This window comes from Oryza sativa, chromosome 7 (assembly GCF_034140825.1).
Source record: "Oryza sativa Japonica Group chromosome 7, ASM3414082v1".
Classification (NCBI taxonomy): domain Eukaryota; kingdom Viridiplantae; phylum Streptophyta; class Magnoliopsida; order Poales; family Poaceae; genus Oryza; species Oryza sativa.
The window spans coordinates 13388031-13415905 of NC_089041.1; the positions used below are offsets into that span (position 1 = coordinate 13388031).

The 27875-nt window shown below is 43.0% G+C and overlaps 2 protein-coding genes across 2 annotated transcripts; one reads left to right on the top strand and one right to left on the bottom strand.

Annotated features, from left to right (window-relative positions):
- Positions 1-13882: 13882 nt before the first annotated feature.
- Positions 13883-14634, top strand: LOC107278618 (zinc finger protein STAMENLESS 1-like). The gene has a single exon (XM_015790917.3). The coding sequence runs from the start codon at positions 14005-14007 to the stop codon at positions 14314-14316; it is 312 nt and encodes a 103-aa protein (XP_015646403.1). The 5' UTR covers positions 13883-14004; the 3' UTR covers positions 14317-14634.
- A 9408-nt stretch (positions 14635-24042) lies between these two features.
- On the bottom strand, positions 24043-26099 carry LOC9270051 (thaumatin-like protein 1). Its single transcript, XM_015790805.3, has 2 exons — positions 25983-26099; positions 24043-24826 (listed from the first exon to the last, which is right to left on the bottom strand). The coding sequence occupies exons 1-2, from the start codon at positions 26047-26049 to the stop codon at positions 24144-24146; spliced, it is 750 nt and encodes a 249-aa protein (XP_015646291.1). The 5' UTR covers positions 26050-26099; the 3' UTR covers positions 24043-24143.
- Between the last annotated feature and the right edge of the window lie 1776 nt (positions 26100-27875).

Genomic DNA, 27875 nt, shown 5'->3' on the forward strand with positions numbered 1-27875 from the left:
ATACATCCAAAATAGTTTACATCGTGTACACAATAATTACGGCATTACATCGGCGGTGACGGTTGACCGCACGTACTTTCTCCTCACTATTGTTCCCTCCTTGTGATCGCTGCGTGAGTAAGGGGTGTCTTCATTTGATAGGAGGATGCTAGGGTCAATCGTCACCGTGAAAGGGGGTTGCCCATCCAACTGATCGTAATCCTCGTCAGTCTTGTCCTCAACTCCGATGATTTTTCTTTTGCCTGGGAGAACCACTTGACGCTTAGGCTCATCAGGCCCTCTGCCCTTCTTTCCTTTGCTAGACATGTCCTTCACGAAAAAGACTTGCGTTACATCATTGGCAAGGACAAAAGGTTCGTCCGAGTATCCAACCTTGTTAAGGTCAACAGTTGTCATCCCACTGTCATCAATCATTACGCCTCCACCAGTCAACCTAACCCATTGGCACCGGAACAGAGGAACCTTGAGAGGACCATAGTCAAGTTCCCATATGTCCTCGATGGCACCGTAATACGTGGCAGTTGTTCCATCGTGTCCCATGGCATCGACACGAACAGCGCTGTTTTGGTTCGTGCTCTTCATGTCTTGGGCTCTCGTGTAGAATGTGTACCCATTGATCTCATATCCCTGGAATGTCGTGATCGACCCAGACGGTCCCCTCGCCAGGAAGGCAAGTTGTTGGTTGATCGACTCGTTACCCATGAGATGTTGTCGTAGCCACGCGGGGAAAGTATCAATGTGATGCCGTGTAATCCATGCATCGGACTTACCGATGTTCCTGGCGCGAACTAGAGCCAAGTGCTCCTCGATGTAAGGAGCTACCAATGAAGAGTGTTGCAGAACAGTGAAATGAGCTTTACGGAATAAATTGTTGTCTACCGTCATTATTGCTTTCCTTCCGATAGTTCCCTTTCCCCGTAGTCTCCCTTCAGGTACCCCGATTGGGCGAAGGTCTTCGATAAATTCTACGCAAAATTCGATGACCTCCTCTGTTCCATAACCCTTGGCGATGCTTGCCTCTGGACGAGCACGGTTACGAACATACTTCTTCAGAACGCCCATGTACCTCTCGAAAGGAAACATGTTGTGTAGGTACATAGGCCCGAGAATACGGATCTCTTTCACAAGGTGACAAAGCAGATGCGTCATTATATTGAAAAATGAAGGTGGAAATATCAACTCAAAACTGACGAGACATTGCACCACTTCATTCTGAAGGGCTTCTAATCTATCCGGATCGATGACCTTCTGCGAAATTGCGTTCATGAATGCACATAGCTTTGTTATTGTTGCCCGGACATTGTCTGGAAGGATACCCCTTATTACAACTGGTAGCAGTTGTGTCATCAACACGTGACAGTCATGAGACTTTAGGTTTGTGAACTTCTTCTCCTTCGTGCTTATTATTCGCTTGATATTCGTGGAGTATCCAGACGGTACCTTTATGCTCTCCAAGCATTCAAACATACTTTCCTTCTCTGCCTTGCTGAGAGTGTAGCTGGCTGGACTCAAGTAATGGCTTCCTTTCTCCTTTGGTTCCGGGTGAAGGTCGCCGCGTTGTTCCATATGCTTCAGATCATTACGTGCTTCCAGTGTATCTTTCGACTTTCCGTATACACCTAGGAAGCCAAGAAGGTTTACGCAAAGGTTCTTAGTGAGGTGCATCACGTCGATTGCGTGGCGTACGTCCAAGAATTCCCAATATGGTAACTCCCAAAATATAGAGTTCTTTTTCCACATCGCCGCGTGACCATCTTCGCTCTCTATATGCTGGCTTCCAGGCCCCTTTCCAAACACTACTTTAAGATCTTTAACCATAGCAAACACTGTTTTCCCGCTGCGATGTTTAGGCTTCGTACGGTGGTCGGCCTTATGTTCGAAGTGCTTGCCTTTCTTCCGTACCGGGTGGTTTGCTGCAAGGAATCGACGATGACCCATGTATACAACCTTCCTACAGTGCTTAAGATACGTACTTTCTGTTTCATCCATACAGTGAGTGCAAGCCTTGTACCCCTTGTTGGACTGTCCGGATAGGTTGCTAAGTGCAGGCCAATCGTTGATGGTTACGAACAGCAGCGCTCGTAGGTTAAACTCCTCCTGTTTGTCCTCGTCCCACACGGGGACACCTTCCTTCTTCCACAACTGTTTAAGATCTTCTACCAGTGGTCTTAGGTACACGTCAATGTCGTTACCAGGTTGCTTGGGGCCTTGAATAATAATCGGCATCATTATGTACTTCCTCTTCATGCATAGCCAGGGGGGGAGGTTGTAGATACACATCGTAACGGGCCAAGTGCTATGGCCGCTGCTCATCTCTCCAAAAGGATTCATGCCATCCGTACTCAAACCAAACCGTATGTTTCGTGCGTCCTTTCCAAATTCTTTAAATTTTCTGTCGATGTTTCGCCATTGCGAACCATCGGCGGGGTGTCTCAGCATCCCGTCCTGTTGACGCTCTTCAGCGTGCCATCGCAACATTCTAGCATTCCCCTTGTTCCTGAACAAACGCCTTAGCCGTGGTATTATAGGGAAATACCACATCACCTTAGCAGGAATTCTCTTCTTTGTTAGCTGCCCGTCAACTTCTCCTGGATCGTCCCGTCTAATCTTGTATCGTAGTGCTTTGCAAACATGGCATGCTTCTAGGTTCTCATACTCCTCACCGCGATATAGGATACAATCGTTCGGACATGCGTGAATCTTATGAACTTCCAGTCCTAACGGGCAGACTATCTTCTTAGCCTCGTACGTTGTCTCGGGCAATTTGTTTCCCCCCGGAAGAATGTTCTTGACGAGTTTCAATAAATCGCCAAATGCCTTGTCACTAACCCCATTTTTTGCCTTCCATTGCAACAACTCTAGAGTGGTATCCAACTTTTTGTGCCCCTGCTCGCAACCTGGGTACAACGAAGTTCTGTGGTCCTCCAACATCTTGTCCAATTTATGGGCCTCCTTTTCACTTTCGCAGTGCTCCCTGGCGTCCTGCAACATCTGACCAAGATCATCCGCAACGTCGTTACCATCAGCAGCTATTTCCTCCTCGCCCGTTTGATTTCCTTCAAATCCAACATACTGAGCAAAGTCTGGAATATTGTCGTCTTCCACTTCATCTTCTTCCATTTCAACACCTTGCTCTCCGTGGGATGTCCAACAATTATAGCTTGGCATGAACCCCGACTCAAACAAGTGGAAATGAATAGTCCTGGATGCAGAATACTCCTTCTGATTCTTACACTTATTGCATGGACAACAAATAAAACCCCTTTGCCTGTTAGCTTCGGCCACTCTCAAAAAATAGTGCACGCCGTCAATAAACTCTTTGGACCGCCGGTCAGCGTACATCCATTGCCGATCCATCTACATGAGTAAAAAAACCGTACACAAATAATTATTCTTACAATAATGACAGTCATACAATAATTATACGATATCTTTATTCATACAAAAATCATAAAATATTACACCAAATAATTCTTAAAAACTATTTGTAAAGTTTTAAACTAATTTTAATGTGTTTTACTTCTTTTAATTTTCATTTTAGTTTGTTTTCTATTATTTAAGATTAACTTTCACTAGAGTTTTTCTTCTCAACTATTTTATAAAACCTTGTTTAGCAAATGAACTAAATTTTTATATATTCTTTCTTCCCCACACACATTTTCTCTCTCATCAACTTACAACTAAATTTTGGAGACAAAAAAAGTGTGCAAAACATAGGTGCAAATGTAGTATGACAAAAAAAACATTGGAGGATGAAGTTGCAAACCTTTTAGGCACCTCCGATTTGTATGTAATCACCGAAATAAATTCAATAGAAATTTTGGCATGACCTCCCCTCTTTTTTGAAGAAATTTTGAAGCTTGCTCGGGCAGCTGGAGGAGGAAGAAGACATATATATAGGGGTGGGACTTTAGTCCCGGTTGGTAGCACCAACCGGGGCTAAAGATCACCGGGATCTTTAGTCCCGGTTGGTAATCCCGGTGATCTTTAGCCCCGGTTGGTGCTACCAACCGGGACTAAAGATCCCAGGGGGGCCTGACAGGCCCTGACAGCATTCGAACCGGGACTAAAGATGATCTTTAGTCCCGGTTGGTAACACAAACCGGGACTAAAGATCAAATATGCCCGTTACCCTTTTGAACCGGGACTAAAGATCATTTTTAGCCCCGATTTTTATTGCATCCGGGACTATTGTGGAAATCGGCCGACCGACGAAAGATGGTTTCTCCACCAGTGACCGCTGCTCCCGCACCTCGGCGAACTCCACCTCGTCGCGGTGACCTCCTTCCATCTTAGCCATGATGCACTGCAACGCGGTGGACGTTGTGTCGGTGCCGGTGTTGAGGAACTCGGAGCAGAGCTTGATGATCTCGTCGTCGGCGAGCACGTGGTTGCCGTCGTCAGGGAGGTTGGTGTCAAGCAGCGTGTCGACGTACGAGTGCTCCAACATGGTTTCTTTGTTCTCCTCTCGCCGCCTTGTTTCGTACTCCCGGCACGCGTTGATCAGTGGTAGGAAGAGCTCTCTCACCCGTCGCCGATCCGCCGCCACGCTTGCCCGCCGTGCGCTCCACCCACCCCCACGCTCGCCCGTCGTCCTCCGCGTGAGCGCCATCGTCACCGCCGTCCCCACACCCCCGGGAGCGGTGGCGGCTGAGGAGACAGGCGCCGCCGACGCATGGATCCAACCGCCCTCGTCCTCGGTAGCAGTGCAGGCGGAGACGAAAGTGGCGGGTGAGAGCGTCAGCCGCCTCTTTCCCCCTTTCCCGCTGGCATCCACTCTCCCATCGCCCTCATCTGCTCGCTCTTCGGCCGGCCTCCACTCTCCCCTCTTCGGCTGGCACCAGCTGCTGCTGCCGCCGCCACCTCTCACCCCTCTATCATCGCCACCTGCTCAACCAGTCGCTGTCTCCGTTTGGGACTCCTCCCGACACGAGCTCGCGCAGGCATCGGTCCTCCACCGCCGGCCACTCTGCACCTCTCTCAGCCCTCCTCTCCCCCATCTCACACCGGCGCGGCCGGTCGCCTCTCCCCTTGCCGGCCGCTCCGCGTGCCGCTGCCACCACAACCTAGGCGGGGAGACGGCGGGCGAGCGCGGAGGCGGCAGCGGAGTTCGTCCGGGCTCGCCAGCTCGCCTTGCCCTCATCTGCCGCCGGCCGGCAGCCTCCTGGGAGAGAAGAACTGAATAGAAGGGGAAAAAAGAGAAAAGAGAGAAGAAGAGAAGTGGTCCCAACTTTTTTTTTTGTTGATTAGGATGCCACGTCAGCGAAACCACCCATATATACTGCCATAGAATCTTGTGTGCATGGTTTGTGTGAGTTTAGTGGTACACATTGTTGGTTTTGTGGTTAAGGGATCTCAAAAAATCTCGCTGTTAAGTTGAGGAACCTCCGGTGAACTTATTCCTTGAAACAAACCTCAGAAGCATCTCTCATTGGGCCTTTCTTTCAAAGAAACAGAGTCCGTTTCAGCTGGGTTTCCCACTGGACTAGAAGCCATTTCTCTGTTTTTTTTAAAAAAAAAATTGCTATCCCTTTATTGATCGGTCTCGCGGGTCGCGAGGAGGTGGTCTCTCGACGTTAGGCAAGAGACCGGACCTGAGTGCAGCTTGGAGCTCTTCCACGGTAACTTTGTACTCTCGACCATTTCCATAACGATGTTTTTTCCCTTAAAAACATAGTTAAAAGGGTAGAGCTGGATGAAAAACAGAATCGAAAATATTGCAAAATCAAGGACAGAACTATACGAATGAAAATATGGCTGTATCGATCAAAAATCAGTAATTAATGCTGAAAACATTGAAATTCAATAGTTAGCTAAATATAGACTACATAATTAATATATATAACCACATAAATTCAAGCTTGTACTAAGTAACAAAGTGTATCTCATTATCGATGCACTAGAATTAAGGATTTGGTTGAGAAATGTTGATGGATGTCTAATTTTAGAAACACGGTAACTTTTGTGGAAATACGGTAAAATAAGGAAACGGTCGGTACAACAATATTCGTTTTTGTTTTCATTACCATATTCTTTGCCATTTCCATTATCGTTTTTGCCGGCTACTATTTTCACATGGTTCAATCAGTAGAACATAAAAAGGTCTATTTATGGCAGTGTCAACACATTTTTCGGAAACGAAAACAAATTTGACTTTTTTTAGGCTATTATCCATCGGAAACCAGAATTGGTTGAAACTTTTCAGAAACGAATTCAGAAAGTTTTAGGAAAGAAATTCGATTTTTTTAAGTCGAAGACGAATTACTTCTCATATACAGCTGATTAGATTCATCCTTTCCTAGTCATGATGTTCAGATTTGTACTAAGTATTGAGATAGTTAGTCGAATCGAGATTATTTTTTCTACTCTCGTGCTTTATATCTATTTTGCTTTTGATAAATTACTACTTACAGTTATATTAGGTCATACCATGCTACTTACGGTTATAGATGAATATAGTTCTTGTTATCCTAGAAGTGATGTGTACAACTAGTGGTATATTATTATTGCTAAAAATATAAATGTGAGTTAGATGTCTTTGTTGATTTGAAAAGTTTAGTTCGAGGGGTTTTCATATCATGATAGATATCTGTTGTCATATTCACTCTGTTTTCGCATTTAATTTTGTTTTCGTATCCAGGATTTTTATTTCCAACTATAATTTTAAAAAAATATGAAAACAAAAGCAGTATAGATGGTTTGTCCCTTTCCGAGCCGTTTTCATCCGTACTCCTACTATTCCAAAAGAATGTTTTAATTGTTGCATAGGCTGAGAAAGTCTCTATTGAAGTCTTTTCGCTTCATTGGGCCGGCCCAAACTGAGAATCCAAGCCCCGACCATGTGTGAAATATCTATTAGGGGGCTTGCACTTCATATACTACTTTTTTAGCAGATCCTGCTGCACACATTAGTTGATCATTTTAGCCGTTTTTACCGAGTAGGCTCAGAGCAAGTTGTTTGCCTTATTAAATGGTCAGCAACGCATCCAGGATTGTTACACAGAAAAGCTGAAGTATAGTAATTGTGAACATTAATTCCAGGAATTAAACGACTAATATATCTTTGCCTCTTATGTCCAACTCATTACACAACCACCCAGAGATAAATTAACAACTCGGTGCCGTCCATCCAATTTCTATATATGTATCCTTAATTTTCAATGTGTTTAAACATTTTAGATACAGACTTGGAAATAGAACAAGACTCGAACTGACCCGGGAGTAGAACAAGACTGGACATTATAGGCCTGGTCAATAATAACTAATTAAGGAGTAATTAGTTAAAGCCTCCCTGCAGCTTAGAGGACCCAGGTGTCTTCGCTCCTGGAAGGAATACCAGTCATGAGGGTGTGCTTCCCAATAAAATACCTAGGTTTGCCTCTTTCAACATGAAGACTGCGAAAAGTTTACATGCAACTGCTTTTCGACAAATCGGCTGGGCGCGCGTGTGATGGGCTGGAGATGGAAAAACCAGGACATGGCTGGCCGAACGATCATGGTCAAGTCGGCACTCACCTCGCAGCCAATATACCTTCTCACAGCACACAAGGTGTCCAAGGAATCCCTGGAGGTCCTGCACAAACAGAGGAAACAATTTCTATGGGCAAGAACCGATGACATCATAGGAGGAAAATGCAATGTTGATTGGACAATACGTGCTTGCCAACAGAAAATGGGGGCCTAGGAATCCTACATCTAGTGAAATTCGCAAGAGCTTTCAGGATATGGTGGCTATGGCATGAATGGAAGTTACCCAAGAAAACATGGGTTGGGATGGAGACCCACGTGATGACACAGACAATCCTCTTTGCAGCAGCCACAACAATCAAGATCGGAGATGGGCCACCTATGATTTTGGAATTTGGTGTGGCTCAATGGACAACGTCCTAAAGATACAGCGCCAAGGGCGTATGAACTCTTGAGGAAGAAAAACTAGACCTTAAAAAAAGCCATCCCTAACAGTCAATGGGTACAAGAGCTAGGTCTTCCAATCGCCCAAGGAATGACAATTGACCTTATAGATCAATTGGTACAATTATGGAATACAGTGCAAGGAGTGCAACTAACACCTGAGAGACAGATGACATCACTTGTAAGTCACCATTCATAGACAATACTCTGTTGGCTCTGCATAGAAAGCGCAATTCATCGGCTTGACCAAGACGAGCTACGAAGCCTTGATCTAGAAACCCTGGGTCCTACGAAAATGCAGATCTTTTGCCTGTCTAGTAATCCAAAACAGAGTTTGGACTTCCGATAAACAAGTGACAAGGGGATAACCGAACAACACTTACTACCCACTTTGTCGCCACACACCTGAAACTTCTTTCCATCTAGAATTGGATTGTAGATACACAAAAGAATTTGGGAAATGCATGCAACTTGGACAGCTTGTGAACAACTAAGGTTGGGATCATGGGAGGCGACAAACATAGTCGAACAATGGTGGGAGGCAATGGCCACATGAGGACTACCCAAACTCGAAACACGGTCTCTTATTTTGCTAACGTCTTGGGAGATTTGGAAGGTAAGAAACCAGTGAGCCTTCCACCACAAAGAGCTCCCAACGACCTCACTTGTTGCTAAGATAAAGGAGGAAAGGAAAGCTTGGGCGCAAGCAAAAGCAAAAAGACTCGCAGAAATGTTACCCTAGCTTTTCTAAATTCATTTGTATAGTCTTTTCTTTTTCAAACTCCTTGCAAATACTTTTACTTTTATTCTATACAATGAAATAGGCACTGTGTTGTGCCGGTTCGTTAAAAAAAAAGGGGTTAGTCTTGGCTTGGATGCAGGATGCTTAAACAACAATCAGCTGTTTTTTCTGGTAATCTAAATTAAACATGGTACTCATGCATAAGTCAAAATTAGAACACCAACAATTTAGTTACTCCACACATAAATCCTTACAGAATTTCTGCAGTGCCGAAAAGCATTAGTTTAGTCTTACCAATTATTTCTTTTTTGTCTAATGAAATGCAGCTTTGATATGTGACAATGGATAATTGATTTTTAATATGAAAAATATTTCATGGTATTATACTCCTACTTTATATTATACTCCCTCCTTCCCATAATAAGTTTATTTTTAGCCCCTACCGTTTGTCCCAAAATAACTTTATTTTTTGAGTAATTATTACATCGAAGTTTATGAAAGTAGCTAGGAAATAAGTGCATTGGGAATATATAAAGTGAGTGAGCATTAGAATTTGATAAAGTTTGAGTATTCTAGTATTTTCGGTATTGTATTGGTATGTGTGGGATGGGTAAAAAATAAACTTAATTTGGTATGTAGAGAGTATATATAGCAACAAAATTTAGTGCTATGAAATTAAGTGGATGCATATCTTAATCTTAATACTTTGAAATTCCACGTTCTTACTCCCTCCGGGTTGTTAATATTTATTGTTTTAGACAAGGCTATGATCAAATTTTAAAATTTTTAACTATAAATAGAATCTAAAATATTTATCTTAGAAGTATAGAGTCCATACGTATAGATTAGTGTTAAAAAATAGTTCGATAAAATAATATTTTTATTAATATATATATATATAATAAAAAATATAGTGGTCAAATTATTTTTTAAGGAACCGTGTACACTAGTATAAGAACCATTTTCCCATGCGTGTATTTGGATTATCCCGTGCGGGGATCCGGCCCGTTTGCAGCCAACCGTCTGGGAAAATCGCCATTTTCACGTGCGAGCGGGCCGACCGCACGGGATAATCTATTACCCCGTGCGGTCGTGTTATACCGACCGCACGGGATAATTAAAAATAGAAACAAAAAAAATCAAAATCCACCCATGACCCCTAATAAAAAATCAACACCGTCATCGTCGCCGCCACCACCATCGTCGTCGCTGCCTTCCCGAAGCCCACTGTCATCGTTCCCGCGGTCGCCGGCGACGGATCCGTCCTCCCCGCGTTAGCCGGCCACGGATCCGCTCTACCGCCGTCGATGCCGCTGCCGTAGCCGATGCAGCCACCGCCGCCGAAGCCGTAGCCGATGCCACCGTAGCCATAGCCGATGCCGCTGCCGTAGCTGTAGTTGATGCCGCCGCTTTCGCCGCCCTAGCCGAGGGCGCCGCCGTCGCTGAGGACGAGAGGGAGAGGGAGAGGGCGATGAGAGGAGGGGGAGGAGGACAGGGAGAGAGAGAAGTGTGGGAGGAGGAGGATGAGGATATAAGTGTGGGAGGATGAGCCGGGTGGAGGGAGCAACACTTTATTTTCGTGGAGCGCAGCGCGTGACGACAGGGTGAGCTATTTTCATGTGCGGGTCACTTTGCGTACGGATCTGTTAAGTGACCTGCACACAAAAATTGATTTTCCTGTACGGGTGACAAACTATCGCCGGTCCCCCTATTTTTCTGTGCGGTTCCACTTACGGACTGCATAGAAAAAAAGGGAGGACGTACAGGAAAATCAATCATGTAGTCGTGATACTTATCGGACCGGATGGAGTATTTTTCAATTGTAAGCTTATTAAAAACTTCCATACAGAAACTAACTCTACTTAATTTATACACCACTCGCCTTTATTATCTCCTATATATATAATATCTTACATTTTTCACTTTGTCGATCCTAATTTCAAACGCAAACTGAACTTTTAAGATATATGGATTATATATTAAGCCCGGTGAATGTTTAGGAAGTGTGGCACTATAGTGGTGGAAATGAATAAATTAAATACAGTTGAGGTTCTCACTTTTTGCTAAAAAAAATGGGAGTACAAACTCCGCTGGTTTGTTCCAACATCTGGTCATAGGTATGGACATGACTGGCGACTTGGTGTTAACTACGACGTAGTTAAATAATGCAAAAAGTTTTGAGACAAAAGGGATAGGACAAATCGAGGCATTTTTTGACTGGATCAAAGGAAATTAAATACAAAGCTAATTTCTTGAGAAAATTGAACCAGCATTCCCCGGCCCATAGCGCTTGATAACACCACACGGTCAATTGTTTTATAATCCTATGCTAACGCGCAGCAATCAAAGGTAGAGAGTGAGAAACCACTGCTGCACAACTGATCTTTGCCACCGGTTGGCAACTGTTTTTTTTCCAACCGAGACGACGAATCCGGGACTCCCGGTTGGTAACTGGTTGGTGTTACCAACCGGGACTAAAGAGAGAATAGCGGCAGTCATTCGTCCCCTTTTTTTTAATCCCTGTATTTTCTCCTAAATCGAGTGGGATGCATATCCCCAAATCAAACCCCAAATCCCCAAATCAAAATCACATCCCAAATCATTCACATCCCAAATCTTTACACACAAATCAAATACATCACAAATCCTAACAAAATTACACACAAATCAAATACATCACAGATTATACATCTCAGATCCATACAACGAATCACAAAATTATACATCTCAGTGAATCACAAATTATAAAAAAAAGAGAGAAAGGAGAGGGCGCCCGGCGCGGCCCCGCCAGCCGCCAGCCCCGTGCCGCCGCCGCCCGCCACGGCCGGCGCCTGCCGCCTGCGGCCCCGCCAGCCGCCTGCCTGCCGCTGCCGCGCGCGGCCCCGCCGGCCGCCTACCCGCCAAATGGGAAGGGAGGAAGGGGAGGAGAAGGGGAGGGAGGGGAGGAGGAAGAAGAGAAAGGGGATCTGTGAGGAGAGGATAAGGATAAGTGAGAGGGATTATATACTACGTGTTGAATTTTAGTCCCGTGTTGAATTTTAGTCCCGGTTGGTATTATCTACCTGGACTAAAGATCATATAATGGTTGTGAGATTTTCAACCGGGGCTAAAGATCATTTTTAGTCCCGGTTCTTTTTAGAATCGGGACTCTTGTGGTTTTTACCCCACTCGGCAAAGATCACATCTCCAGTAGTGAACACTTAGGAGTCTTTCGGTTAGCTCTACGAGGTGGTGAGCTAGACGATCTGGGTTCGAAGCCTTCACCCCTTTTAAATATTTGATATTAAGTCATTTCTTAATATTCACCTTTTTTTTATCAAAGGTGGAGAGTACTAGAGCATGGTAGATATCTCTCCCTTGATGTCACATGAGCCAACTTTATTTTATTTTAAAAAAATGAAAAGTTTGGGCAAAAGGTTTTTAATTAACCCAGATGCATGTAATTAGCTAGGGAACTTATATAACTTAAGCAGCACTTATGACAGCCAGGACCAACCCCATCTGATCGGAATTGGATCGCCGGCAGCCACATGCATGCATCAACCCTACCTTTTCGAAATGACGCATGTCGAATAATTAACTTTTACATCAAAATGCATATTATTGTTTGACAATCTTCATATCACACCTTACATATATGGTCAATTGGTCACTACTCACTACTTGATCAAAACATACTTATATCAAAGTACTCAGAAAGTGATCAGTCGCATGCATGGGTCCAAAGAAAATGACAGGGAGAGACCGGCTGCTTTCTCCGTGCACCGAGGATGTGATGAAGCGTCGATCAGGACGAAAGCAACAGAAACTCCAAAGCAAGCAGCGGCTGAGCTCAGAGCAACAATATATCAGCATATATATACGGATCGTAATGCCCCTCTCTTAACTAACCTAATTAATATCTCCTCGATCGTCTTACATATTTTAATTTCTTTTCTCAATATCTCTAGCTTGATCCAAGCATAACGTACGTATCGTGGTAAATATGATAAGAGTTTGCAATTGCCGTATAATTAAATAAGTTGAAGCACGTACACGACGCTTCTGAAGTTGACATATATATGTTGTGTGTGTAGAAACTCAACTTGTGCATCACACTATGCATATATATGTAGTCTTGTTTTGGAAGTTAGCTAGCTATGAGAAAAGAAAAAAAAACAAAGAGTAATAAAATTGATCAGCTGTTAATTAATGTCTAAGGGGCTTCATTTGTTTATCTAATAATATTGTATGCGGGGTGGGGCTACATCATTGTACTCAGTTGATATTTATTTTCCATTTTTCTTGGCGATTATATTTCTTTTTCTTAATTCTAGACCTAGCTACTTTTCCGATAGTGGAAGTAGAAAAACTTGGCCAACCTCTATTGCTCCCGTGTAAAGCTTTAATTTTTACACGATAAAGGAAAAGTGACTGTAAATTCCCCTTTTTCTTGTTGGATCTTTGTTTATATCATCCTTTCAGGACACGTCTATAAGAAGTAATAAAGGAAATCGATTAAACAGTCGATCTTAATGTCGTAAAAGAGAAACCGGCTACATAGGGAAGCTTATTATAAAGGTCATTGATATAGGGTTTTATTCCTTCTTCTTCTAGTAAAAACATAGATTCGATCGATCCGCTGCACAAATTAAGAATACATCACATAGCTAAATTTTTTAGAGCTACGTACGTACTAACCGGATTCCAGGATTTAAAATTGCGGAATGAAATTTCGTCCGAAACTATTCTGGACCCCCTCTTCCCCCCCCCCCCCCACCCACCCATTTTTTTGAATTTGGTAATATTTATATTTAATCAATTTTTGTTAAAAAATCAAATAATTTCGGACCGAATTTCGGTCATAGCGGTGACCACTGACCCCGATACAAATGCATGAAACACCCTGCTACTGGCAAATATACCAATGCTATACTTTTGGTTTCCTCATCGATCGATATCACGCGGAGATTGGGTAAGGAGTAAGGACGATTAATTCCATGCACGCCAAAACAATACAATACGCCATGTCAGATGGACCGAATTCAGGTGGCCGGCTGCCGTACGTGTATGCTGACGAGGACGGCAGCACCTTCGCCGGCCGGCCGGCAGAGTTGTTTAATTACTCTCCATCACACGCCAATATTGCAAATTACGCCCTTAATTCCTGTGCGTCTCCATCACTCCTAAAGGAAGCTACTAGCTTGCCACTCTATAAAATCACCTGCCTTTGCTGCTTCCCAAGCCTCCTCCCCTTCTCCTCTCCAAGACTCCACTAGCTAGCTACTAGCTCCAAGAAACCCTAAAGATTCACTCCTCCAAGCTCACTGGTACTACGTACTAAGCTAGTAGGCGGCGTGTGTTAATTTCCGATGGACGGCGAGGGGGCGCCGGCGAGGCGGGCGCCGGCGGCGTCCTACTACGAGTGCACCTTCTGCAAGAGGGGCTTCACCAACGCGCAGGCGCTCGGGGGCCACATGAACATCCACCGCAAGGACCGGAGCGCCGGCGGCAAGTCGCAGGGCGGCGGCCAGCACCACGAAGGCGGCGGCAGCGGCAGCGGTGGCGGCGGCGGCCAGCAGCACGGCAGAGATGTCCACCTGGGCCTCACCCTGGGGAGGAACGAGGAAGAGAGGGACGGCGTCGACCTGGAGCTCAGGCTTGGCCATGCCCACTATCCTTGAACTGAACTAGCCATGCATGTGGTTCAATTAGGGCCGGATCGCCATAGATTAACTTGTGAAGCGCTTAGCTATATATAATACTACTACTGATGAATGGGTAAGCAGGTTCTTGCGTACTTTAATTTGGTTGTTGTTTGATTTTATTTGGTAGTATAATATGCAAAGACACGAATCATAAGAAACTATAATGGATTGATAAAATTTATATAGGATGATCGATCGAGATTAAACAAAATTAGGTTCTTTTTTTTGGTTCCTTATGTAAATATGTGTGAGAAATCTGCTCAAAGTTGATAAAAATGTGTACATATTTGAGAATTTCTTGAGGACGTACTAGTATATATCGATGATCCGATGATCAGGCTTATACAATTCCACCAATTTGATCAATGTGGAAATTAATTCTACATTGCAGTCTCCGTGGTAAAAAGTAAGAAAACGAAATGTATATATATGTTGGCATGTCCTACCGTGATCATTGGAAAATACAGAGAACAAGAATGCAATTGTAAGAAAGATTTAATTATGATTTTCTTGAGATTATAGGCATATAATGATTTAATCTATTCCATAAATAAATCATGACATTACAGATGAAAACTAGCATGAACGCATCATTAGATCTACACATGTAAACTACACAGTATAACATGAACAGATCAAATATGCGCAACATATTGAACACGTACCAAGGTGGCGGAAAGACCGGCTGCTCGGTCGAAACTTTCCGTAGGCGTCTACGGAGGCACGCAGCACACGAGCGAAGGGGAAGACGAGCCATCGCGGAAGAACAGGGAGCAGTCGCGCAAAGCGCTTCCCAAAAACCTTATTGCCGCCTTCTCCCGGTGCAGGACGTCGAAGGCAGAGGTTCCAGAGACCTGCTCTCCCGATCGCAAGTGCACGCCGGCGAGCGGGATGGAGTAATCTACGAGCGACGGCGTAGCACAGAGTAGGAGGCAAACCCTAGATTGATTTCGCGTATGTTGCGTGAAGACGGCTGGTAGGTTTATATAGAGAAGGGTCGCTTGATCAGGGTGCCCGCACGATCTCCACTGCGCGTAACCGAACCGGATAAGTCGCGCGTAACTTATCCGGACTCCACGCCGTTTGCACGCACCGGATTTTTCGGAACGTTCCAAAACAAAAATGAATCCGAACTGCAAAAGGAGGCTGCATCTGCGCAAGGTGAGGAACCAATTTTGGCAGACCATTCGACGCGTACGTCATGCACGCGCGCCGCCTGCCCTGCCCTGCCCTGCCAGGCGAGGCCAGGCGAGCGAGCGCTTGTGTTCCCCCTCTTTTCTCCACCACACATGCTTCAAGTAGCTAGGAGGGCATCCTCCCTTTTAAGGAGGTCCCCCTCTCCGAGAATAAGCAAGGTGGTACTAAACTCCACATGCATGCCATCCTATGAGGTGGGCTTTTGTGATGTTCCAAAGAATTAATCTTCGAATGGGCTAAGGCCCATTCATTAATTCCAACAATCCCCCACCAAATCTCAAAATCCCACTGAGATTTGTCTTTTCTAATGTACTGTTTATATACCAGCGGTTCGATGGAGACCGATTAAGGTTGAACATCCACCTAGAACTCCAAGCTACACTTACTCACAACTTGAACAATGGACTATGCCTTGAATTGCAAGTCTTGTGCAAGCAAGTTTCACTCAGAGTCTTATCTGGTACTAGACCGTCTGTAGACTACCCCTCGGGTGGAGCGTATAAGTCATACTCCTAGGTCTATAGTAAGCTTCCTAGAAGATTCACCCAAAATCTCCATAGACTACGACCAACAGTCAAGCTCACAAAGGTGAGTTCTTTCAAGAATGCTCTGCAGGACAACATCTTCGCTAATTAAAGCCTGCAGATGTCAATGTTTTGTCAAATTTCTCATGCCATTGCTTAGGAGTTTGTTTCAGACCATACAAAGACTTCAACAATTTGCACACCTTGCCTTCTTGACCTTCAACTACAAACCCATCAGGCTGATCCATATAGATCTCCTCATCCAGCTCTCCATTAAGAAAAGCTGTCTTAACGTCCATTTGATGAACGAGAAGACCATGTGAGGCTGCTAGGGAAAGTAGCACACAAATTGTGGTCAATCTAGCAATAGGTGAGTAAGTGTCAAAGAAATCTTCGCCTTCTTTCTGAGTATAGCCCTTAGCAACAAGCCGAGCCTTGTACTTTTCAATAGTACCGTTAGGCCTAAGCTTCTTTTTGAACACCCACTTGCATCCCACAGGTTAACACCCATAGGGTCGCTCTGTCACCTCCCAAGTCCCGTTAGCGATAATAGAATCCATTTCACTACGAATAGCCTCCTTCCAGTAGTCTGCATCAGGAGATGCATATGCTTCTGAAATTGACTTAGGAGTGTCATCCACGAGGTACACAGTGAAATCATCACCAAAAGACTTAGCCGTCCTTTGTCTCTTACTCCTTCGAGGAGCTTCACTGTCATCCTCCTCAGTGACATGTTCATGTGTATGTTCAGTTTGTTCTGGTGATGTGATTGAACTGGGAATTATTTCAGATGGTTGGCTCGAACTACTATGTGTATCCTTCATTGGAAAAAAGCTCTCAAAGAAGGTAGCATCACGAGACTCCATAATTGTACCAACATGCATGTCAGGTACCTCAGATTTAACTATTAAAAATCTATAGGCAATACTGTGATAAGCATATCCCAGAAAGACACAGTCCACAGTCTTAGGTCCAAGTTTGCGCTTCTTCGTTATTGGTACATTGACTTTCGCCAAGCACCCCCATGTGCTCAAGTAAGAAAGTGATGGTTTTCTTCCAATCCATATTTCATATGGTGTTTTGCCCTTATTTCTGTTAGGAACTCTGTTTAACACATGATTCGAGGTCAACAATGTCTCCCCCACCATGCCTTAGGTAGTCCCGCAGTGTCCAACATGGCATTCACCAAGTCAGTCAGTGTGCAGTTCTTCCTTTCAGCAATCCCATTAGACTCGGGAGAATAGGGAGGTGTCCTCTCATGTATGATGCCATGTTCCTCACAGAATAAGTCAAACTCGTTTGAGAAAAACTCTCCACCATGATCAGACCTAAGTCTTTTTATCTTTCTGTCAAGTAGATTTTCAACTTCTGCCTTATAAATTTTAAAATAGTCTAGAGCTTCGTCTTTCGTTTTCAACAAGTACACATAGCAAAATCTAGTAGCATCATCAATCAAAGTCATGAAATATCGTTTTCCACCCTTTGTCAACACCCCATTCATTTCACAAAGATCTGAATGTAGGAATTCTAGTGGTGCCAAGTTTCTTTCCTCGGCAGCCTTGTGAGGCTTGCGAGGTTGCTTCGATTGCACACAACTATGGCACTTAGAACCTTTGACAATGGAAAACTTAGGAATTAAACACATGCTGGAAAGCCGAGACATCAAGCCAAAATTACTATGACATAAACGTGAGTGCCAAACATTAGCCTCATCATCCACACTGCCACAAATATGGTTCACAGAATTATTGCAGAAATCAGAAAGGGAAAAGCGGAACAGGCCTCCGCACTCATAACCTTTACCAATAAAATTTCCATGTTTAGACACGACTACTTTATTAGACTCAAAAACCAACTTAAATTCGTCTCTAGTCAGACGGGAGCCACTAACAAGATTCCTGTCGATAGAAGGGACATGCTGCACGTTCTTCAGCTGCACGATCTTTCCCGAAGTAAACTTCAGATCTACCGTGCCAACACTATAAACAGAAGTATGTGACCCATTCCCCATTAGGACGGTGGAACCCCGTGCGACCTGATAAGAAGAAAACAATGAGATGTCAGCACAAACATGTACATTGGCCCCAGTATCAACCCACCAATTAGTAGACTGATTAACTGAAAAAACAGTAGGTAAATTACCATACCCGCTTCCATCTCCAGTGTTGCCAATGGTCACATTAGCAGACTTAGAAGTCTGCCCTACAGGTGCCTTCTTCCCCTTGTGCTGTGGACACTTCCTAGCCAGATGACCAAGTTGGCCACACACAAAGCAAGTCTTCTCATCCTGATTAGGATTGTTGTTGTTCTTCTTCTGCTTCTTCAAGTTGGTGGTCTGCTGAGCTTTGTATTTCCCCTTGCTCTTGTTCTGGGCCTTGTGCACAACATTGGCACTGGACTGCCCACCATCGCCCTTAGACGCGGCATCTTTTTCCCGAGCTTTCTCCTCAACATCAAGAGACGCTATCAACCCCTTAACGGAGTATTCCTGTCTCTTGTGTTTGAGTGTAGTACCGAAACTTCTCCAAGATGGATGTAGTTTCGCAATAATGCACCCGGCCACAAATTTGTCGGGTAAGACACACTTAAGGAGTTCGAGTTCCTTAGCCATGGTTTGTATCTCATGAGTCTGTTCGACTACAGAACGGTTGTTAGATATCTTGTAGTCATGAAACTGCTCCATGATATACAGATCATTGCTAGCATCAGTAGCACCGAATTTAGTATTCAGTGCATCCCACAACTCCTTAGCGTCGGTCATATGCATATACACCTCGACCAGACGATCGCCAAGAATGCTAAGAATGCATCCCACAAAGAGAGTAGTGGCTTCCTCGAATTACTTCTGCTGTTCAGCAGTAAGAACTCCTTCAGGTTTGCCAGTACTCACCCAGAAGCATTTCATAGCTGTCAGCCACAGAGTGACTCTAATCTGCCATCTCTTAAAATGCACACCGGTGAATTTATCCGGCCTCAGTGCATCGGCAAAACCAGCCATAGTAAAATCACAGTGCCTATAATAAGGTTTTTGGATTGTTGAGATTATAGGCATATAATGATTTAACCTATTCCATAAATAAATCATGACATTACAGATGAAAACTAGCATAAACGCATCATTAGATCTACGCATGTAAACTACACAGTATAACATGAACAGATCAAATATGCGCAACATATTGAACACGTACCGAGGTGGCGGAAAGACCGGCTGCTCGGTCGAAACTTTTCGCAGGCATCTACGAAGGCACGCAGCACGCGAGTGAAGGGGAAGACGAGCCGTCGCAGAAGAACAGGGAGCAGTCGCGCAAAGCGCTTTTCAAAAACCTTATTGCCGCCTTCTCCCGGTGCAGGACGTCGAAGGCAGAGGTTCCGGAGACGTGCTCTCCCGAACGCAGGTGCACGCCGGCGAGCGGGATGGAGTAATCTACGAGCGACGGCGCAGTATAGAGTAGGAGGCAAACCCTAGATTGATTTCGCGTATGTTGCGTGAAGACGGCGGGTTGGTTTATATAGAGAAGGGTCGCGGGTTGGTTTATATAGAGAAGAGTCGCTTGATCAGGGCGCCCGCACGATCTCCACTGCCCGTAACCGAACCGGATAAGTCGCGCGTAACTTATCCGGACTCCACGCCGTTTGCACGCACCGGATTTTTCTTATTGCCGCCTTCTCCCGGTGCAGGACGTCGAAGGCAGAGGTTCCGGAGACCTGCTCTCCCGATCGCAGGTGCACGCCGGCGAGCGGGATGGAGTAATCTACGAGCGACGGCGCAGTACAGAGTAGGAGGCAAACCCTAGATTGATTTCGCGTATGTTGCGTGAAGACGGCGGGTTGGTTTATATAGAGAAGGGTCGCGGGTTGGTTTATATAGAGAAGAGTCGCTTGATCAGGGCGCCCGCACGATCTTCACTGCGCGTAACTGAACCGGATAAGTCACGCGTAACTTATCCGGACTCCACGCCGTTTGCACGCACCGGATTTTTCGGAACGTTTCCAAAACAAAAACGAATCCGAATTTGCAGCATAAAAGGAGGCTGCATCTACGCAAGGTGTGGAACCAATTTTGGCGGACCATTCAATGCGTACGTCGTGCATGCGCACCGCCTGCCAGACGAGGCGAGTGAGTGCACGCATGTGTTCCCCCTCTTCTCTCCACCACACATGCTTCAAGTGGCTAGGAGGGCATCCTCTCTTTTAAGGAGGTCCCCCTCTCCTAGAATAAGCAAGGTGGTACTAAATTCCACATGCATGCATCCCATGAGGTGGGCTTTTGTGATTTTCCAAAGAATTAATCTTCGAGTGGGCTAAGGCCCATTCATTAATTCCAATAGATTTATGGACAAAAGGAATAGTAGCCCAAATACGCTGGATCACCTAAAGTAAAACTGATGTACGTGTTTGTGGAAATATGGACATCAATGACTAAAGAATTATAACTGATTTTCATCATGTCTGTTTGTTTTTGATAATTTCGTTAACATTTTCATATTGTTTTGAGCTTCTTGGTTTGTTTTTTGTTTGACGCCCTAGGGGATTTAATAAGGTTGCTCATGAATTAATTAGTCCGATCATTTGACAAGACATTGTGAACGCTGTGGAGAACTGGAGATTTGCAAGCTCTTTTATTAATGTACTGGTGAAAAATAACCCGTTTAATCACCCGCATAAAAAGGATTTTTTTTCTGTTGGAAGCAAAGCTTGTTAATTATGTGTGATTTTTGTATAGAGCTTCAATGAACTAGCTATAGCTTGCCGACCTCATCTAGTGTGTTTTCCTCTTTTGGCTTTCTTGCATGGGAGAGAGAAGGGAACTGATTGTTTTCATTTAACCTTCCCCAATCTACACATAAAGTGATACTATGGGATTAATTAACGACTCTTTTGAAACCTACGGTCCAAAATACTTTGCTTTTTATCTCCAGCTCACCTCCTATTACACATTTGTTTATAGTTGTAATTGAATTCAGCCGTGTACAATACAAATGTTCCCTGGACCTGGACCATTGCTTAGAATTTTACTTAATACTGTAAACTGATCGAAATGGCAGATAACCCAAATATGATGGGTCACTTAGTATAACTTTCTGATTGCTGTATTTCTGCAAATCTGAACAATGGCAGAAGTATTCTAATGATCTTCTGATCAGTTTGACCCCCTGCTGCATCAAAAACCTTATTTGAGGTATTTATATTATTTCGTTTTCGTATTGTTAGAATATATCATTTCAAATTTCTTTGTTTGCCTGTTTGGTTGTTAAGAAAAGGGTTGAAAAATGTGTCCATGAGAAGCAATTTTTAACAACCTTCCTTTGTGCAAGATTTTGTGGCTTCTTGATATAAATGAGCTAGCTTGCCGACCTCATGCTACTATGCTAGTGCATCTTCCTTATTTAGCTTCCATGGGAGAGAAAAACGGAACTGTGTTTAATTAACACACTATAATTTTGCCCAATCTACATATGTTGTGAAATCATAAATAAACTACAGCTTCTCTAAAATTTACTGTCCATTCTCTTATTTTGATTACTACAAACATCTGTTTCTTGTCTCAAGAGAGCGCCACTAGTCCACTTTCAGTTTAATGCCCTTTCATAGCTCTTGTTTACAACAAACATTAAGTACATTAGCTAGATATTTGGCTAACTATTGTATTTTGACTTTGCTTATATGTATATCTTTGGTAGATCAGGTTGGTGCATATATATATTTTTTCTATAGAAGCCCTGTTTGATTCAACTTAAGATTATTATAATCTCGATTATTAGGAGCAATCTAAATATAAACAAGTAGCTCATTATGATAGATTATTATAATATGGTAATCCACTCTAAAAGTGTTTCTTTTTTCAGATTATTAGATGGCTAAAGGCCCATTACCCTATATACTTAAAAAATTACCCACCTTGCCATCAAACTGAACAAATCGGACTACTTCCCTACTCGGCGCACACATTGACCTTCTCCTTCCCTAGCTGCACGCGTATCGGCCTCCTCCCCCGGCCGCGCCGCCACTTCCTCCCATGGTCGCGCACGCATCGCCCTCCTCCTTCCTGGCCACGCCACCGCCTTCCCCGCTCCACTCCCGACTTCTTCTCCGATCCGCACCACCATTGCGCCCTGGCTTCTTCCCCAGGCCACGTTGTCGCCGCCCCCATTCCACCGCCCTGGTTCCTTCCCTAGGCCACGCCGCCGCCGCCGCCACTCCACGCCTCGGCCCCTTCCCAAAGCGTCGCCGCCGCCACCGTTGTCATCTCCTCATTTTCCCACTTGGCGCATCCATCTCCATCTCCAAGCATTGGTGTTCAGATTATTGTAGAAAAAAAGTATTCATGAATGTTTTATTTATTAATATATGACATTATATTTTAGCTATTTCATATTATGTATTTGTTGTATACATTGACAAAAGGATGAGCAAGGCATCCAAAATAGTTAAGGGTATTACAGCCTATAGCATTTCAAACATAGTAATCCATGTCTCTAATAATTCAGAGAAACAAACAGCTAACAACTTATTCTATGTCAACTTATTATAGTGCAGCTTACAGTAATCTGGCTCAATAATCTTAAACTGAAACAAACAGGGCTTAGCTAAAAAGAACTTTTTGTTATCAAGAAGACTATACTTAACATGTTACATTTGTTACCTTTTTTATTAGCAGTTGACACTCATGTAGTTAACAAAAAAACAAATTTATAATATTTTTCTACAAAAACATGAGAGTATTTTATAACATTAATTAACTGTTTTTATATAAATTGTACTTTGTTATTAATTTTTTCTTTTGTAGGTGATATACATTTTATGGGTTGTTTCCAGAGGTCCAAATTTCTGGTCTACCAAAATCCCAGCCTATCCAAGCGATAAGGTCTTTATCGTAGGATTTCTGAAATGCGGGAATAGAAAAAACGAAAATATATAGGACGTTATATACTCTGGATTCCTACAGGGTTTCAAATCTCAGAGTTAAGTGTTTATGCGTTTGGATGGTTTGTAGAAAATAAAACATATGAATTTGGGAGAAAATTGCAGAGATTATAGAGAGAAAAGGAGAGAGTACATGGGTCTTCTCAAAATAAAGTAAAACAAAAACATGAGGTATGAGCTCCTTTCCAGATTAATTCCGGATCCGCATCCTCTGCCTTTGCTCCCAGTGGCAAAATTTGCCTTAGCTTCGATCTAAGCGGTCCATCAATTGATCAATGATGCATTCTTCGATTGCTTCCACTATCATTCTGGAGGGCATACATCGAAGGAAATTGTTGTTTCCTGCTCAATTAATTAAAACAAAAGACACAATATTGAACTCTAAAGAAAATAAAAGGAGAAAGTGACTAGGAAAATTGCCCACAAGAAGCAAACTGAAACAAGAAAGAATGCCTTGAGAAAAATGGTTCATTACTTGCAAGGATGCTTCGTGCTTGTGCAGGAGACGTCAAACAGAAGGTGCATAAAAAAGTTTATGTACTCACAAACAAAATTTGTTCTACAGTGGGTTTTTTTTTCCAATCTCTAAAATATTAAAATATATTTAACACAGTGCTTAGATTAATTCAGTTTTGAGTATTCCTAGGGAACCTTCTACTAAAAAAATCCAGCTTTTGAATCAAATTTTGAAATCTTTCATTCAAATTTGAAAACTGTCAACTCAAATTTTAAAACTTCAATATCAAATTTGAAAACTTTCAACTCAAATTTCAAAAAACTTTGAAATCAAAATTCAAAACTTTGAACTAAAAATTTTAAAACTTTCAACTCGATCAAATTTGGAACTTTTAAACGATATTATAATCATATCATTTGAATGGGTAAAAGCTAGCCTAGCAAAGTTTCAAATAACGTACTTTAAACGACTATAAACATCGATCATTAGATTTAAATTTTGTTTTCACTGCAGTTTACTAGCATAAGGAACCTTAAAATTAACAACAACAAAAAGAAGAAAAGTTCTGCCGTTCAGATAATTCCGAAGCGAACTAGATAGGCAAAGCATAATAACCCCTGTTATTCAATAAAGAGTTCCAAATTGACAGCTAATCGATTAATCCAAATCTATCAGTAAATGATCAAATTGCTAGGAGGTCAAGGGCAGAAGGTGATTTGGTAGCTGGCGCCAGAGGTGCAGGTGAAGGTGCTGCTCTTGTCGTCGTAGGCGTAGCTGTACGCCTGCGGGCACTTGTCCTTGAAGAACTTGGAGTACTGGCTCGGCGGGCACTTGTCCGGCGTCCCGTACGCCCCGCGGCAGCACAGGTCGTCCCGGCCGAACGCCAGGCACCCGCTCTTGCACCCCACCACCGCGCCGCCGGCGCCCTTCACCGCCAGCTCCGCGGGGCACGACGCGTCGATGTCGGCCGCGCACGCCACCGCCGAGCACCCGGCGCCCGACGGCGCCACCTGCACGGGCACGTTGAACCCGTCCACGTTGCTGATGTCGTAGAAGTCCGTGTCGCGGGCGCTGCCGCCGCGTAGCGTGAACTCGGACAGCGTCGACGGCGGGCCGTTGCCCCTGCCGTCGCACTCCACGCGGCCCGTGCCGCAGTCGCCGGACTCGCACGAGAAGCGGCCCGAGGCGTCCGTGGAGCAGAGCCGCCGGGCCCAGATGTTGCCCGACCAGTTGTCCGGGACCCCGTCGTACGCGGCGGACGCGCCCGGCTGCAGCTCGAACCCGGTGGTCGGGAACGCCTGCGCGGTCGCCGGCGTCAGCACGCCGGGGTAGAGCACTTCATGGCAATTGTTGGTGAACACGAACTTCGCTGACATGGCGCCTGAAGAGAAATGCAATGCACTTTATGAAATTTGTTTTGTTAGCCAGCATCCTCCATCCCAAAAAGCCAATTTCTAGGATGAATCTAATCATTGTTTTTTTTTCTGATACAGAGAGAGTAAATAACTAAATCGCTATTTGTAAAAGAGAAATTTTAGAAATCTTTTCTCACTTATTTAATAAAAGAACATTTGATGTTATTCAATAGGTGACACCTGGCATGCTAATTGCAACTTACAAGTGACATCATGCATTTATTAACTACTACTATATACTCCCTCCTTTCTAAAATATAAGGCACAATCACGTTTAATCTAAAGACTAAGAAACAATTATTATCACCTTCTAATTTGAATCACTCTAATAAATAAAATACATGTACCCAATAGAATTAGAGATCTCGAGGGTGGAGGATTTTAAAAAATCATAATTTAATATAGAAGAGGTACTAATTACTTGACTTGCATGCATACTAATTACTTGACTTGCATGCATGTACGCCTTATATTATGGAACAGATGAAAAAAATAGTTATATTATGGAAGGGAGGAAGTATTTATAACCGATATCCTATATATTTTAAATTGAAAAAGTCATCATGTTTTCGCGCCATCAGTCTCATATTTTTCGCATCTTACAGAACACTTATCTAGCCGAAAACAAGAAAATAAGAACCTCACATTCTCAGAATAAGAACAAATTTGTACATGAAAAAACAAAAACAGAATAAGAACGAATTTGTACATGAAAAAACAAAAATATGTTTTTTTATGTTATTGTCGCCAACAGATCTACATCGTCAGAGAGAGAAAGAGAACAGCCAAAACAAGTTGTGTGCAAAAATTGGATTTTGAATCAGCTAATCCCTACAAATCAACCACCTTACCGTGACTTCCATATGCGATTCGAAATCATTTCCTCTAGCATATATATATATATATATATATATATATATATATATATATATATATATATATATATATATATATATATATATATATATGTATGTATGTATTGGCAAGATCCATCTTACAGGAACATCATATATTGTTTTTTGAACAAAAAAAGGTTAATTACCTCTCAAATAAAGAACACGACACTGAAATCATCGTCAAGAACAGAAGCAGATGAAGATTGTTAAGACGGATGAAGATTACCTGGAGCAAGAACGGAAGCAACCAAGACCAGAACAACAACCGGCGAGGCTCCTCTCATAGCAACCATGGTAGCAAGAACAGAAGCTTTTTTTTTGTCCTGTATCGCTAGAGACACCGGCCGGCTATATGATACGCATATGTATTTATAGGGAGGGATGCCAGGATTGGTAAGTAGTATGAAATTTATAATGCAAATAAATGGAAATATTTTTTATTATTATTTCTTCTATCCCAACAGATGGCAAATTAAGGAATATACATTTAGCCATTTCAGGTAACCCGACGTTTCTATAAGGGTAATGGTAAGATATGGATTTGTACTGTGCCAGGGATTTCAGTTATTATCCTGGCCCAAATACAACAGGATTAGGAAAAAAAAAAGGTTTAACACGTCATGGATGGTTGATTAAAATTAGTCTCTATCTACTGCAAAGAGGCATTTTTAGAGCAAGTTTAATACTATAGCCAACTACGAGCTCTAAATCGTCCATAGTCAATTTAGTAGTCAATTCATACGATAGTTACCTATAAACATATACTACACAATTCATACTTGGTCTCACCTGTCATACACACATATACCTTGTAGTTTGTGTTGTAGCTGGCTACAAATCTATAACACGCTGCTCTTCTCTCTCTTCTTTTATCTCTAAGATTTGTAGCCAGCTGCAGCACAAACTCTAAGATATATGTGTATGACAGGTTTTTTTTTTTTTGAAACCGAAGCCAGCAAATGCTGGTAGTGTATGACAGGTTGGACCAAGTATGAATTGTGTAGTATATATTTATGAGATTTGCTCCGGTCCAATAAAAAGTAGCTCGAGGTACCGGTAGCTCACGGTACCAAATCGTTTTCGATCGTTGGATCTAACAATGCTCATCCTGCCCAGCTAGATCCAACGATCGAAAATGATTTGGTACCGTGAGGTACCGGTACCTCGAGTTACTTTTTGTTGGACCAGAGCAAATCTCTATATTTATAGGTAACTATTGTATGAATTTTTTTTACTATTGTATGAATTGGCTACTAAATTGACTATAGATGATTTGGTGCCCGTAGTTGACTATACTATTAAACTTGCTCTCATAGTCTGCTATTATACCTGCTCTTATGGCAACCAATCCCAACAATCTGTTTGTATCGCCGATAGTTTCAGACCTACTGTCAAACTCCAAACGAATTTGAACCAAATATGGCAACTATTATCTTTTCGAAGAACAAAATTAGTTAATCTTGAAGAATGTGATACATAGTAATGGTTGACTTTTTTGTTTCCTGGTATTCAGTTTTGGCACACCTTTAATCTTTTTCCAAAACAACAAATTGCAATAAAGGGTGACAGACAGGAGATAGCGGGTGGCGTTCATGCCCAACGTGCAACCAGCTAATCTGACAGTTGCCTTTCTGCCGCGTGCCAGTGAATACGACACGAGCGTTTCCAGCCAAAATCCTGTGCTGCAGCTAGGGGTAAAAATGGCTGCGGGAATTCCCGCACGATCGTTTGAGATGTCTAGCTGTTGTATTTGCAAACGAAAAATAATTTATAAATAATATTTTTATATATGTGTTCATAGCGATTTAAAAGTAGAGGCTAAAAAATAAATTTTAATAAGAAAACCCTAAAATCAACTCTCAATTTATGGTTGAATATTCAAATTTTGGCTGATAAGCTTACGCTAAGATGAGGCCCGTAGTATCGATCGAATCATTGGGGAAAGGTTATGAAAAAAAGGAGGAAAGTAAAAATGATTTTGCTATATATTCTACCGACTATTGTAGATATTGCGATCTACTAAGACATAGGTGCTAAGCCTAACATGATCACCCTAATGCGGAATTTAGGATTACTGACCGTTGTTTGAAGCCATTGCAATTGTTCTTGCTTGGTCCGG